The sequence below is a fragment of the Balaenoptera physalus genome, assembly GCF_965194825.1.
Source record: "Balaenoptera physalus genome assembly, chromosome: 13".
NCBI lineage: Eukaryota > Metazoa > Chordata > Mammalia > Artiodactyla > Balaenopteridae > Balaenoptera > Balaenoptera physalus.
Window position 1 is genome coordinate 47397783 of NC_138892.1, and position 14341 is coordinate 47412123.

General features: G+C 37.6%; 1 protein-coding gene across 2 annotated transcripts in view; it reads left to right on the top strand.

The window, feature by feature from the left end:
* Positions 1-14341, top strand: part of PTPRR (protein tyrosine phosphatase receptor type R) — a 259744-nt gene that overhangs the window by 230308 nt on the left and 15095 nt on the right. For both annotated transcript variants that reach the window (XM_082422767.1, XM_082422768.1), the window contains 3 exons: positions 8592-8702; positions 10051-10208; positions 13762-13875. In XM_082422767.1, coding sequence (XP_082278893.1) covers positions 8592-8702; positions 10051-10208; positions 13762-13875 — 383 coding nt within the window. The remainder of the gene's footprint in view (positions 1-8591; positions 8703-10050; positions 10209-13761; positions 13876-14341) is intronic.

Consider the following 14341-nt stretch of genomic DNA (forward strand, 5'->3'; position numbering starts at 1 on the left):
GGGTGATTGAGGTTTTTATTTTTCTCTTTGGCTGCATAATTCAGAAATTGAAGAGGTATTATTTTTTCTTACCATTTTTAGCCTCTTGCCTTTTTAAATGTCTGGGATATATCTTCTGGAAATATCAAAGTAAATAGATTTTGTTACATGTTTTCTATGTGTAATTTGCTACATGTACTTTCCTGTGGCCAGTCATAATTCCAAATATTGCAATAAAGATTTTGACTTCTGTTATTGTTGATTACTCATTAAATTAAAATAAAAATTCCTTTCCGTCCAGATTCTCTAAAGATGTAAGTACAATACTATGGAGGAAACTTTGATGTTTTACAGATCAAAATGATACTGAGAAGTCTGGCTCAAAAGAAATAGTCAGTAGACTTCACACTGCCAGGAAGATGCTGTTTACCAAAAATGTGCCAACTTTCAATTGTGTTAAGCGTCATTGTTTGGAACAGACAAAAATCATTTCCTCCAAAAATATGTGAAGGTGGAGTTATCTTTAGAAATTCCCAGGCTTTATATTTTCATGAACCTTTCTATTTTCTAATACATAAATAAAGGAATAAGTGAATAATTGCCAGTTCTTATTCAATAATCCCAATATTCTCATAGTTACTTTATAAAATTAGAATAAACAAAAAATTTTAAAATAGAGCTGAAGAATCAGTTATCTTCTATGGCAAGAAAGGAGAAGAGATTTTTATTGCTGGTGAATTTGATTTCTTCATTTAGATAAATCTCAAGATGGGAATTCCTTTTGAAAGAAATAAAACATTGGAAACACAGTGTTCAAACTTTTAAGGTGAACGATTGCTTGTCTAGAGAAGACACAGTGGCCAAAACCTGCAAAGCTGGAGTTAGATCAATCTAAACAGGACAATAAGCATTTGCATATTTCCAAAGTCCTCAGACTAGCTCAGACTTTCTCCTAGGAAAGAAGAGAAGTAGTATGAATGTTGGTCATAGTATACATACTGTGGAAGATATTTTCTACCAACTACCATTTATTAAATATACGTAGTAAGCACAGTTCATAATTAATTCTGTGCATTTTCACTCGAACTCTACAAAGCACGATTTACTATCCCTATATTATGGATGAGAAACTTGAGGCTCAGAGCTTAAACCATTTGCCTACAGCCTCAAAGTAAGTGAGTGATAGAGTCCAAATTTTAGTCCAGGTTTATTGGATTCCAAAGCTCATGTACTTAATCACTGCCCCAACATAATAAATGGGCCAAATAAGTTTACAAGACATTGGAAGACAAGGGACCCACTGTTGGCTTCAGGGAGCAGTAAGACACTGAATTTATCTTTCAGGAAGTGAGGGAATTACTTGGTGATTTGGCCTAACAAAATACTTCTCTCAAGTGTTTAACACAGCCGTATTCTTTCTTAATATTTACATCTTTCATCTGAGTTCAGCTATGTGACTTAAATACTTACAAACCCCATTTTGCCCATTGACCTATTCACACTTTGCGAGCAGTTTGACCTCAGAAAGTGAAATAAATAAATCATATTTTAAGTATTCTCTGTTTTCATTCCCTTCCTTTCTCTCTCTGGTAAAATTATGGAGAGGATTTATCTTAATCACATTTCTTTGTCCATACAGCTCATATGGGGCCTTACAGTTTTTCAGTAGGGGCTGCAGAGTAAGTAAGTGCACAAGGGAACATAAACCAGGCAAAGCAACAGCACACAGAGGCAGACAAGACACCGCATAGCATGCTTGAGTTGAGCCGTTTGATGTTGTCTGGGCATAGTAGGGAGTGAAGGGAGATAGGACTGGAATGTTAAATTTTGCTGACAAATATAGAGAATAAAAGAGGGTTCTGTATTCATAGTATATTCTGCTTTTAACATTATATTATGAGTGTTCTCCATGTCATTAGTAACTCATCAAAAACATGATTTTAAATGACTGCTAGAATTTCATTGTGTGGATGCTAAAACGTATGTAATCATTTCCTTATTAAGAGATATTTAAGTCATTTCCAATCTTTTTATCCACATCTTTGATTATTTAATTAATGTATATTTTTAGGTGTGACATGACCTGGCTACATGATGTGGACTTTTGAAAAAACATATTCCCAATGTGTTTTCCAGAAACATATCTAACTGTACCATCACCTTTAGCATCTGGAATTCTCCAGCTAACCTTGAAGACATTCAGTACATTCCTCTTTATAAAACATCCAATGCTGTATTTGTGCACATTCATTCATTCATTTGACAGATATTTATCAACTATCAACCGTCAAGCACCAGTGTAGGCACTTGGATTATATCTTTATTGACAAAACAGACAAAGATCCCTGCTTTCATGGAGTTACAATCTAAAAGGGGAGACACAATAAACAAGAAACAAAATTTTAAAATATTGTATACAGGTACAAAGTGTTAGGTGCTATGGGGGGTGGAGAAAACAAACATATGGTAGAGTAAGGGAGATGGAAGACAGTTTGCAATGAGATCAGGAGGTCATTTTAAAATTTATAAATGGCAGCCTATAAGAATTTTATGAATACAAAAGAAGATAAGCAATGACTTCATTAAGTCAAGTCACAGCTACTATAGATATCTTGACTTAATTAAATACATCCAAAAAAGGTTGGGTTTTTTTTTTTTGCAATATAAGTATTAATTATATCCCATGTTGACCTTAAGTTTCATTATAAAATCTGATGGGTATTCAGTTGGGAATGATTGGCTATTCAATATATAAGTAACATACTTAAAAATAGACCTTTTTAAGCTGTACATTTGAAGAGAAAATAAATTTTTCTGATAAAACACTCGTAATTAAATGTTAATTATGCTATGTTATATTCTAAATGAACAAAATGAAAATACATCTTCTCAACTATTTAAAATTAGCTAAAAAATTAGAGTTTAAGTTAGATAATCTAGAAAGTTCATCAAAGATACATAGAAAGTCTAGAAACTGGGCTGTGTGATCTTCCAAATAACTAATATTTATTGAGCACTAACAATATGCTTAGAAAGCAATCTTTCCAATAAACATATCTGTAAATCCCACTAAAAGAGGACACTGAGACACAGGGAAGTGAAGCAACCTGCCCAAGGCCAAACGGCTAGCAACCTGACCCCCAACTCCTCCTCCTCCTTCTCACCACTATATACGCCCTCCTCAAGTGTTCTCCCTACTTAGCGTGGGAAGGGAGAAAGTTCCAGTCCTAGCAGTGACTGTGGCCAGAGAAAAGTGTGCGGGATTGCTTACAGTCCAGATTAAAATCTCTAACCGTTCTCTCTAGGAAGGAAAGAGGAGATGAACAAGGCATTTTGACTTGGTATAAAGAAAAAAAAAAGTGTCAAATCTGCTCATTCAGAGTAGTGGACAAGGGAACCTCCCTGGTGGTCCAGGGGTAAAGAATCCTCCTTACAATGCAGGGGACGTGGGTTTGATCCCTGGTCAGGGAACTAAGATCTCACATGCTGCAGGGCATCTAAGCTCACGAGCCACAACTACAGAGCTTGCACGCCTCAACTAGAGCCCGCGTGCCGCAAACTATAGAGCCCACGCGCTCTGGAACCCGCATGCCACAACTAAAGAAGAGAAAACTACTGAGCTTGCAGGCCACAGCTAGAGAGAAGCTCGCGCACCCCAAGGAAGTGTCCATGCGTCGCAGCGAAAGATCATGCGTAGCTCAACGGAGATCCAGCATGCCACAACTAAGACCCGACATGGCCAAAAATAAGCAAAACAAACAAACATAAAAAACAAAGTAGTGGACAATTTGGAAGTGTGGATTGGAACTGTGTTGGGGGAGTCATGCTCAAGTTAGAGGTCAGTCTGTGAAGTGTGGAGTGGACAAGAGGATTCACATTTTGTACCAAGAATGAAAATAAACGAGCAAAGTCCCATAATCAGAGTGTCGGTACAAACAAGGTCAGGGAGGGTAATTTGGAAGACAGTGGAGACCCACTGACTGGTATTCAGCTGTCCTGGAGGACCAGAATTAGATATTTGGTATCTAGAGAAGCAGCCTGACCTAGCACTGCCCAGCAATGCCCAGCAGCCTAAGCTCATTTCCTGAAAGACCAGGGGCTTGACAGTTATGCTACCCAAGCAATTAAGAGTGGCCAGAAATTCAGAGGCTGACAGCCCCTAAGAAAAATTACTCACCTGTCCTTTCAAACATGCTTACATTCCAACTATAACTTGGCACCTTAATTTTTAATCTGCTAGGTTCTATTCAATTGCTGTAGCCTGCTTTACTTCTAACTATAGTTAGAAGCCTTCTTATTTGACACAGTTAATCCAAAAAAAAAAAAAATCAGAGTGGAGACTCAAACACACAAAAAAACTCTAATGTTTTACTTTGTCTTAAAACAGGTACATTTGTTCATATTCAAATTTGTTCATTATTTTATTATGGGACTGTCTTTTTTTATTTTTAATATTGGCTCTCAGTCATATAGTTTGTGTAAATCATGCCCTTTATACGTCATTGAAATGTCCCATTTCAGTTTCTTTGAAATATGAGAGACCATAGAAAAATTGTTAAAGCAATATGAATGCAGAATCCTGTCTATATTTCCACACTTTGCCCTTTTATAATGATCTTACCGGCACCTGATTTGACCGCAGTTTTCTTTACTGATTTACTTTTTTTCCCCAGCGAAAACCTAATTAACTTACGCAATTATTTCATAGAACAATTGTTTTTTTCTTTCCACCCTCGTTTCATTGATTTATGTAAAGTTTCATTAAATTACTGGGCTCTAATAACAAGTACAACTGTCATTAAGAGGTTCGGATATAAATACCACTTGAACATACAGCTTAGCAGATAGTGACAGACTTGCTGGACTTAGTAAGAGGGCGGACAGAGGGCATTCAGTGTTCCACGAGCATCAGCATATTTCATAGCGGGAAGGGAGGGCATTGGTTATTGCTCTAGAAAAAAGTGTTGGTTATTAGTGCAGAAATCAAAGACAGAAACTTGAATGTATAAAGTGATATTTGCTCAGAGGGTCCTAGCCCCAAGAGGATGTTCCCAGAGAACCTTATGAAAACACCTGGGCTTCAGTTTTCTCAGCTGTAAAATGGCAAAAATAATAATAATAACAACAATATCTACTCTCTGCTCTACCTAACACAAATGATCGTGGAAGGGATTCAGTGATATAAGGTTGGTGAAGGTGCTTTTAATATTAAATTGCTGCACCTCTGTTACTAATATTTAATTGGAACACTAAGAATTAGAGTAACTAAAACCATAATAATTTTAGACAATCTGACCCATTCTGTCTTATATGCAAATGTAACCCAAATGCAACTAAGTATCTTCTTTTTGTTTATTTAGAGCCACTTTCTATGTGATGATAGTCTTTAGCTCATAGAGCAAAATCTCTTTGATTTTAAGTGCATAGAATTTAAAAAGAAAGTAACTTAAAAATAAATTTTTTTTTTCAGGCGACTAAAATACTAGCTAGACCTGTTCCTTCTTTATACATACAAATAGTCCTAACGTGGTGGGGGTGAGAGGGATGGTCAAAGAAAAAAAAAAAGATTATAAAAATATCAGTTTGCATTGCTTTGCATTGCGTTCTACTTTTGCTGTAAACCACTGATTATGAAAAATTGGTTGATGTCCAGAATCTACAGTCAGGGTTCACTAATTACTTGTTTGCACAGGAGACACATGACCTTCTGGAAACCTCTTTGTCCTCCAAATTATGAATTCTTGGAATTAATAGATAATTTTACTGAAAGAATCAGCCCATCTAGCAGAAGAATAGTGATGATTTGGGGTTACATTCTGCTAGATAGCGTGCTATTTCGAATTACCTACAATTAGTGTGGTTTCACAATATTATCTGTAAGAGAGCATTTTCCTTCCTTGCATTTTCCTTTTTTATATCATTGTTAGCGCCACAATAAAGAAACCCTAAAAAGCTCTTCACAAAAATAATTTGAACATGAACTTGTGCTCTTAGAAACAACTAGGTTTGCCGCTCTCCCTCACTTCATATTCAAAAGCACCCACACTTATCTGGTCTCTTTTTCTATGTTCTCCTAAAAGGGGGGAAAAACTGTATTCGGTGTGTAGAAATAAGCTATTGTATCTCAGAAAGGAGATGGGATGCTAATTAAGGGTTGTTTGAATGAACAAGTCACATTGCATTGTCTACTGGGAGCCGGCTGCCAATTTCATTTTTGGTCAAGAGTCAAGAAAAACATTCAAGAGGGCCCCGGCAAGCTTGGGAGAGAAGCGAGCAGCGCTTCCATTTATCAAGTAGGTGCACAAGCCTGGACTGTATTGTTCAGAGCCAGGGTGCGGGCTGAGAGCTCCTGCCTCGCAGCTTTTCTTACCGGTTTCAAGAGCCACCTTCCCAAAGAGAGGCCCTGCTCCTCAGGCCTGATCTTGGACAATGGGGGCACGTATGCCAGACTGCTGGGCCACTGAATGCCTCTTTCTTTGTTCAATACCTTTTTCAAGATCCTTTGCCACTCTTCTTGGATTCATCCAGGAGGCATGGGTTTTAAGACAAAAAAATAGCTCGGGTCTTGCAGCGAAATAATTGATGCTCCATTGAAAGAAACCAGGCAAATTGGTTAGTATGATTATCTTTAACAAACTGGGGGTATTTGAGACATTTGGCAACTCGTAAATGAGGAGGGAAAGAAATTGCTGTGTTTTTAAAAGATTGCTTTTTTAAAAAAATTATTAAAATATAGTTGATTTGCAATGCTGTGTTAGTTTCAGGTGTACAGCAAAGTGATTCAGTTATACACACACATATATATATGTAGAATTCTTTTTTAGATTCTTTTCCGTTACAGGTTATTACAAGATTTTTATAGTTCCCTGTGCTAAAGGTTTCTTTTTTTAATGTTAATGTTATATTAGCCAGAGTAAGCCTTTAGCCTGATTGCTTGACAGTCTTGGGGGTGGGGTGGCATGTAAATAGAGGTGAAAATGATTTACTCTGTTTGGAAAAGAACCAGAACGTAGAGGATGCAAATGTGTTTTTATTGTAGTGGATGAAAAACACTGATTCCGCTAGGTGAAGTGACTTCCTTGTGGCTCTATCACATAGAGTATTTGGTACTTAGCATGATAGAGCCCCAGAGGTGTGTTTCTGATACTTTACGTGTCTTCTCTTTAGTTCTGTAATTCTGTAATGTTTTTCCTGCTACTCTTTTAAATCTATAAGTACTTAATTTTTTTCAAGTGTGGTCACGTGCCTTTGACATAGATGTAAAGAAACAAGTGTCCTGAGGACTACAAAGTCCCTACTGAAGGCAAGAAGTGAAAGAATTTCTCTATAAATAGGCATGTGTGTTTGAAAGAAAATCATGAATTCTATTTAAACAATATTTCTAAAATTAAATTGCTTCCCTGGGCACTGAAAATAAAATGTCAGCTTTCACACTTTACATTCTTAGTCGTTAAAATATGTGGCAAGAAATTAATAGTTCTTTTGCAGTTGTTTAAAAGGCAAAATAATAAATAATATGAGCTTATATGTATGCTTGAGTCTCATTTTGTAGTTTTTTAAATAATGTATCTTGGATATCATAAAAATAATATAATATTTAATGCATGATCTAATGCATATTTAAGTAATGATCTAATCACTTTAGATCAAAAACCCATTCCATAACCGAGCAGTTATAAAATAACAATAATAGTAATAATAATAACATCATGTTTTGAACACCTACTGTATGCCTGGGTTTGTCTTAAATGCTTTCCGTGTATTAAATCTTGAGGAAACTGAGTCCAGAGAGATTGAGTATCCTGCTTATGGATTCACAGATAAATGGTAGCACCAAAATTTGGCCCCAGGCTCTCTGACTCCAAAGCTTGCACCTTAACCGCCACATTATATTTTCTTGCTCGCCATATAATTATTATTACTGCTATTAAACCCTTCAAAGAGGATCCATCATAAAAATTTTTAAAATAATTTTGCTATACATTTATTTCAGTGGATGCCATAGGTGAAAGGGTCATTGGTCCTAGAAAATATAATACCTTAGGTGTATTAATGGTCATTACATCTGCTTTACATACCAGGGAAACTGGATTCTGTGGCACCTAACACATTACAGATACTCTAATTAGAGACTTTTGTTTGATGAAGCAGGAAATGTGACTTGCCTCAATCACTGTGGGAAAACATTCATTTTAATCCTAGTCATCACAGGATAAACTCTAATATTTGGATCTTAGTTTCCTAATTCTTAATTCAGTTCTTAATTAGTCCTTAATTTCTCTATGGGGATTTGGAAAATTTTGCCTTAATTATTTTTTTGGTGTGGGATTAATAGCAACAGTGTTGGGCAGACATATGTAAAAATTGATATTTTATTTAAAAAGCATTGAGATATAATTTATACTACACTATACATACTATAAAGCTTACCCATGTAACATGTATGGTTCAGTGGTTTTAGCTCATTTACAGAACTGTAAAAATTGATACTTGATTTTTTTATATTAACTGAATAGTAAATTTTCAGATGCTTGAATAAAAAATACTCCAAGGCCAATGAAAACCATTAATATTTGCTTCTTTAATATTTGTTCTTCTTTCCCCTCCTCCAGAAATGTGTGCTTTACTGGCCAGAAAAGAGAGGAATATATGGGAAAGTCGAGGTTCTGGTTATCAATGTAAATGAATGTGACAACTACACCGTTCGAAACCTTGTCTTAAAGGTAAAACTGTGGAGCTGTAGCTATCTACAAAGTAGACGATGTTGGAGGATTGCCTTTCTACTTTGAAATTATTTATCCTAATAAGTACTGCAGATTCAATTTAAATAAATTAAATAATGTCAAGATCAAGGAGAAATTATGATCACTCCCTTATGGATTTCTTTGTGGTCAGCTACTATTAGTATGTGGAATAATTAAATTAATATAAGCAGCCATTAAGGAAATTCACTAAGTGGCAGGCTAAGGTCTTCTACTTTGCATAAATATGATGTCTCTGATTTAACCTTTTGAATGCCTTTAACTAAAGGCTTGTGCTGGAGACTGTACCATGATTTCTTTTTTTAATGTCCCTTTGGTCTAAGCAGATTTAAGTAAGGCCTGGAAACTGTGAAAGGGAAAATCTGCGCTTGTGGGAGGCAAGAAAAGCCTGAAGTGTTGATGAGATCTCCCAAAACCTGGAGTCACAGTCATTTATGGGGACTTTCCCGGACCACATTATGTCATAGAAAAGTTATTTAAATTTGGGGCAGCAGATGCTGAGGAATGTTGCCATGGTATTGTTTTTACTTCTGGAGAGCAATCATCCCAAAGATTCCAGTTCTATCTAGAGCCTCATTACTGGGACAGAATCACCGCAGAGAGGAAGAGGGTAGACGCGCAGAGCCGCGCTGAGGGTTTTAATGGGAAATTCACGATAGGAAGGCACTTACTGAGACCTGTTCTTCAACACGGTGTTCTCAAGTGCCTCGTCCACACCAGGCCCCCCACTGGGTTTTGACGTGATGTGCATGGACCCTCACGCAAAGCATTTCTAATCTAGTGACCCCTTGTCGCTCCTTTACGACAGGGATTCCTCACTGCTGTGAAAAACTGGAATTTGGGATGAGTGTAGAATTATTAGAGAGACTGACTATAAAATTAAGCATTCTTATACTGGTCAATATGTTTATAACAACCTCTCAGGAATGTTCAAAGAGCAGGAAACGCACTATATCCCGATTCTTTCTTGGCTATATCTTCATCTAACATCCATTATGTTTATTATAACAAATTACAAACATATATTTAGCATATGTATGTTTTCTATATTAAATATATCTTAAACATATATACTAAATACATGTTTATCATTTAACAGAGCAAGACTGTCAAACTTTGACATCAGCATAGTTACAGTAAAGTTTTCTCAGGGTGAAAGAGTATTCTTCAAAAATCTCCTAGATTTTTTTTCCGCCTAGAAATAAGTTGCCAGCAAGATGGGAGTGATAGAAGGCATTCAGTATTGTGGTTTGGGTGACTTTGAGTTCCACAGGGCAATGAAGCATCTGGTGGCTGTTGCTATTTTCAGCAAGGAAGTCACACGCAACACGTGAAGCATTACTGGTACACCTCATGGCCCGATCACAAGACTCCAGCCAGCGCCCAGCCCCTTCTACAGCTCATGCTGGATGTGGAAGAAGACAGACTTGCCTCCGTGGGCCGAGGGCCTGTGGTTGTCCACTGCAGGTAAGGGATAAGCTGTCCTTTCTGCCTAAGCAGCTGTCCTTTGTAAAGTCATAGAGCAGGTGGAAGTTGGGTTTTACTTCCTGGTTCTGACTTGGCTGATAAATTAAATATGTATTGAAAATGGTTAACTTCCTCATACTTGAGCCTTGACCGAGACGATACTTAACAGAAATGAAGTGACATCGTTAGCATATTTTCAGCAAACAGTCACACAGTGGAGAAAATATCACTTCTGATTAATAGCTCAGGGAACAGGAGAACTTATTCACTCAGTCCTCTACCTTGAAACGTAGATGGATTCAATTAGTCTCATCAGTCTCACGTATGCTAGGAATGACATATGTTTTTTTAAATTATCAACAGCTTTTTGTTGTTTCAAGATGGCCCCTGGACTTTACTAGGATTGTATCTTGATAACATTTATTATTATGTCAAATGTGGTGAAAACCAGTCAACTATTCTAAAACTTACCTCATGAAAAACAGATGGAAATAAATTTATGAAATGGGAAGTGGGCAAGTGGTAATTCGCCAAAAGGGAAACAAAGTGCTGTTACCAGAACACACAGTACTGGAGGCTGGGCTGACACAGCGACAGATGTCCGCAGTGGTTCCCTTCCCTAACGTCTAGCTTAAAGGTCTTCTCCTTTAACTTATACCTCTTCCCCCTGTTTTCCCATTAGTGTGCCCAAACTAAAGCATATATTTTAAAGTTATTTACATAACCGGCCATTTATTCTCCATACTTTCTCCAAATAATTGGTGTTACTTTATTGACCCTCCTAAATCTTGTAAGATAGTTTTTGATAGTGTTAAGAAATAAAGTATATTATTTTAGATTATAATTTTAGCCTTCTTTTGAACCTTTGTGGTTTAATTAAGAGTAAAATTTACTATATGTCTATTTATCCAAAGTGTCATTATCTAGTTTCTAACATTAGGCCTCATCCTAAACTTAGCTTGGGGCTGAAGAAAAATACCTAACTGGCCATGCTTTAGGGCTGGAAGTGTCCCCCACCCAAAATCATAAAACAGTCAGGATATCTAAAATGAACTTACCATTTCCCCTGTAAAACCAGCTCCCCTTCTGATTGCTATTTCTAAGAATTAGACCATCTTTTTTCCAGGCACTCAACATCAAATGTTGACAGTTATCTTTGGCCCTTCTCTCAACTCCAGCCTCCATATCTAATCAGTCACCAGATTGGCTTTCCCTTCAAAGCTTCTCCCATAATCATCACTTCCTGCCCAACCACCCAAGTTCAGGCCCTTATGACCTCACCCATGTATTTTAGAAGAAGTCGGCTAATTGCACATACACACCCCACTTCCCCATGCTCCACCCCTACTACAGCCTATTCTGTGCACTCCTCTTGGATGAAGTGCCTAAAACCCTCTTTCATCACATGGAGTCTACGCTCAACACTTCTCAAAGGCTTCCCATTCCCTAGAGCAAAAGTTCTCAACCTCGGATCTGTGGATTAGCTATGAGGGCCAGTGAACTTGAAATGACTTGAACAGATTTGAGTACATTAAGTTAGGTGAATTTTCTGGGGAGTGAAAACGCATTGTTTTCAACAAATTCTAAAAAAAAAAAAAAAAAAAAGTAAGAAAAAAGAGTACCATTCTTTTAGAGGATGATATCCAAACCTTTTAGCTTTCCATATAAGATCCTTTATAGGCCCCACTGTACCTTCCCAGTCTTATTTCCCACTGTTCCTCTAATGTAACTTTCTCTTTAAGCCAAACTAGCCTACTCATTGTCACTCCGTTCTGCAGCAATTCTTTCCTTATACCATTCTCATCAATGGAACATTCTCTCTCCTTCATGATAACCAAAATGCCTGCCATTCACAGGGTATAGTTCAAGTCCTGTCTCTTTATTGAGACAAACTCTCCATAGACACTTCAACTAAAAGGGACTCATTCCTCATCTGAATTCCTCTGCACCCACATTCAACAGGAAATAAGTGCCACGTAGGAGAACTAGTGCTATTTGAGTGCCAAGAGGGGAATTATTCATTCAAACCATGAGGATTGAAGAAAGCCTCTAAAAGTTGGAATAATGTTGAAGAGGATCTTAAAAAAAGGTCCAATGTTTGTGGTTTTAAAAGGTGGTAGGGAGGGCATTTCTGACTGGAGAAATACCCATTAACACAAAAAGAAAAATTAGAAAATAGGAATTTTTTGCAATGATTCAAATGAAAACAATGACACAAAGGGTACAAAGTTGACAGCAAAAAGTTTGAAAGTTCGTCACAATCATATTACGTAAGGGCCTGAATACCATGGAAGGGTGCTTAGACATTGTGCTGTGACCATTGGGAGCCATCTACGGTTTTTGAGTAGCGAGTAATATGATCAGGTCCCTGTTTTAGAAAGATGAACCTAGCAGCTGTGTATATCATGAATTAGCCCAGGAAGAGTCTTGAGCCTTGGAAACCATAATGAGATCATTGCTAATCATAAAGTAAGATTTCAAAAACGTGAGCACAGTTTATAGAAAGGAAAGCATGGATCACAACAGCTCCGCAGAGGTGGAAAATATAAGAATTGGTAACAGATTGGCTGTGGGAGTTGAGAGAGGGGGAGATGTTGAAGACGGCTCCAAGATTTCTAGGCTGGAAAACTTATGGCTGCCTGGTAATGCCATTGAGGAAAAAGATAATTAATTCTGTTTTAGATACACTGAATTTAGATACATTGAAATGCAGCAAGTGTAAAATAGCAACAGCAAGAGTGCCAGCTAGGAGGTGGAATGCCAATCTAGAGTTTAGGAGAAACTTGGGGAATTTAAGTGTAGATTTGAGAGAAATTTACATTTGTGGTTGAAATTGCTGAGAGAGAGAGAGCGAGAGAGAAAGCTTGTTAAGTTGATGACTTACCGTCTGAAGGAGATTCATGAGTAAACCTTCCATGACAGGTAGTATGTCTGTTTAACTGTTACCTTGATAAAAAAAAAAAAAAGACTTGGAAATATGTGCTGCTAGCCACATCCTCTCTCCTTAACGGAATTGAATCTTCAGTTATTCACTAGCATCTTCCACATCAGTATATCCAAGACCAAAGTCCCCACTCTCTCCCTCAAATCAGCCCTCATTCCCCCTTCGTCTGGATGACGCTGCCATTCTTTCAGTCCTCCGGGCGAGTCACCTTGGACTTTTTGCTTTTCTCACTATTCAGCTCCACTCCTCCACACTCACATTTATGATGTGTAGAAGTCTTTCCCCTCCTTGCTACTGCCCATACCTTACCTAATTTCAGCCCTTAATTCTTCTTTGTAGAACAACTAGTACCTTTTTCACTATTCTCTCCGCCCACTACCTCCCTCCACACCATTCATCCTACTGCTTAGACCTAAAGGGAAGAATTGCCGTTTAAGCTCTCAGCACAGGGCTGGGTTTGTACACTCAGTACACGAGAGCTGCTGTTACTGCTGTAATTACTATTATTAATCCCAATGGTTTCCAATTTTAAAAGTACCTTTTTAAAAGAATATATTTTACCTTTGCTATTTTTCCTGCACCTTTTAACGCGTTACCTGTTCTTCTCAGTGCAGGGATAGGCAGGACGGGGTGTTTTATTGCTACATCCATCGGCTGTCGACAGTTGAGAGAAGAAGGAGTTGTGGACGCGCTGAGCATCGTCTGCCAGCTGCGTGTGGACAGGTGAGTGTCGGCGGGAGAGGGTGAGAGACACTTCAGAGCGGTGTCATCGTCACAACCTAATCCGATCAGCCTGACTTTGTCAACACCACAGGCTCTGAAGTCCTAACTCTCTGTAGAGATTTGTGTAAAATGCTTAGGAATGTACATTACATTAAAAAGCTATCAAAGAAACTGTCATTTGCAACACTGACCCTCAGGAGTCCAAAGCCAAGAGCTTATGCTTAACCCTTCCTTGTCTTTGATGCAGGTTGTTTATGGTGGTAGCTGTTCCTTCCTAGTCTCACATCTCTGTTCCTTCACAGGGACTTTGCATTTTCATTTGACTTAACTGAATCATTCACTTTAGGATCTTGATCCTTAAAAATGAGGCATATGTCATACCACCAAGAATCGTCTTTTTTTTCACTGTTCCTTTTTTAATTGCACAAAATGCAGATTACAAAATTTACCATCTTAACCATTTTTA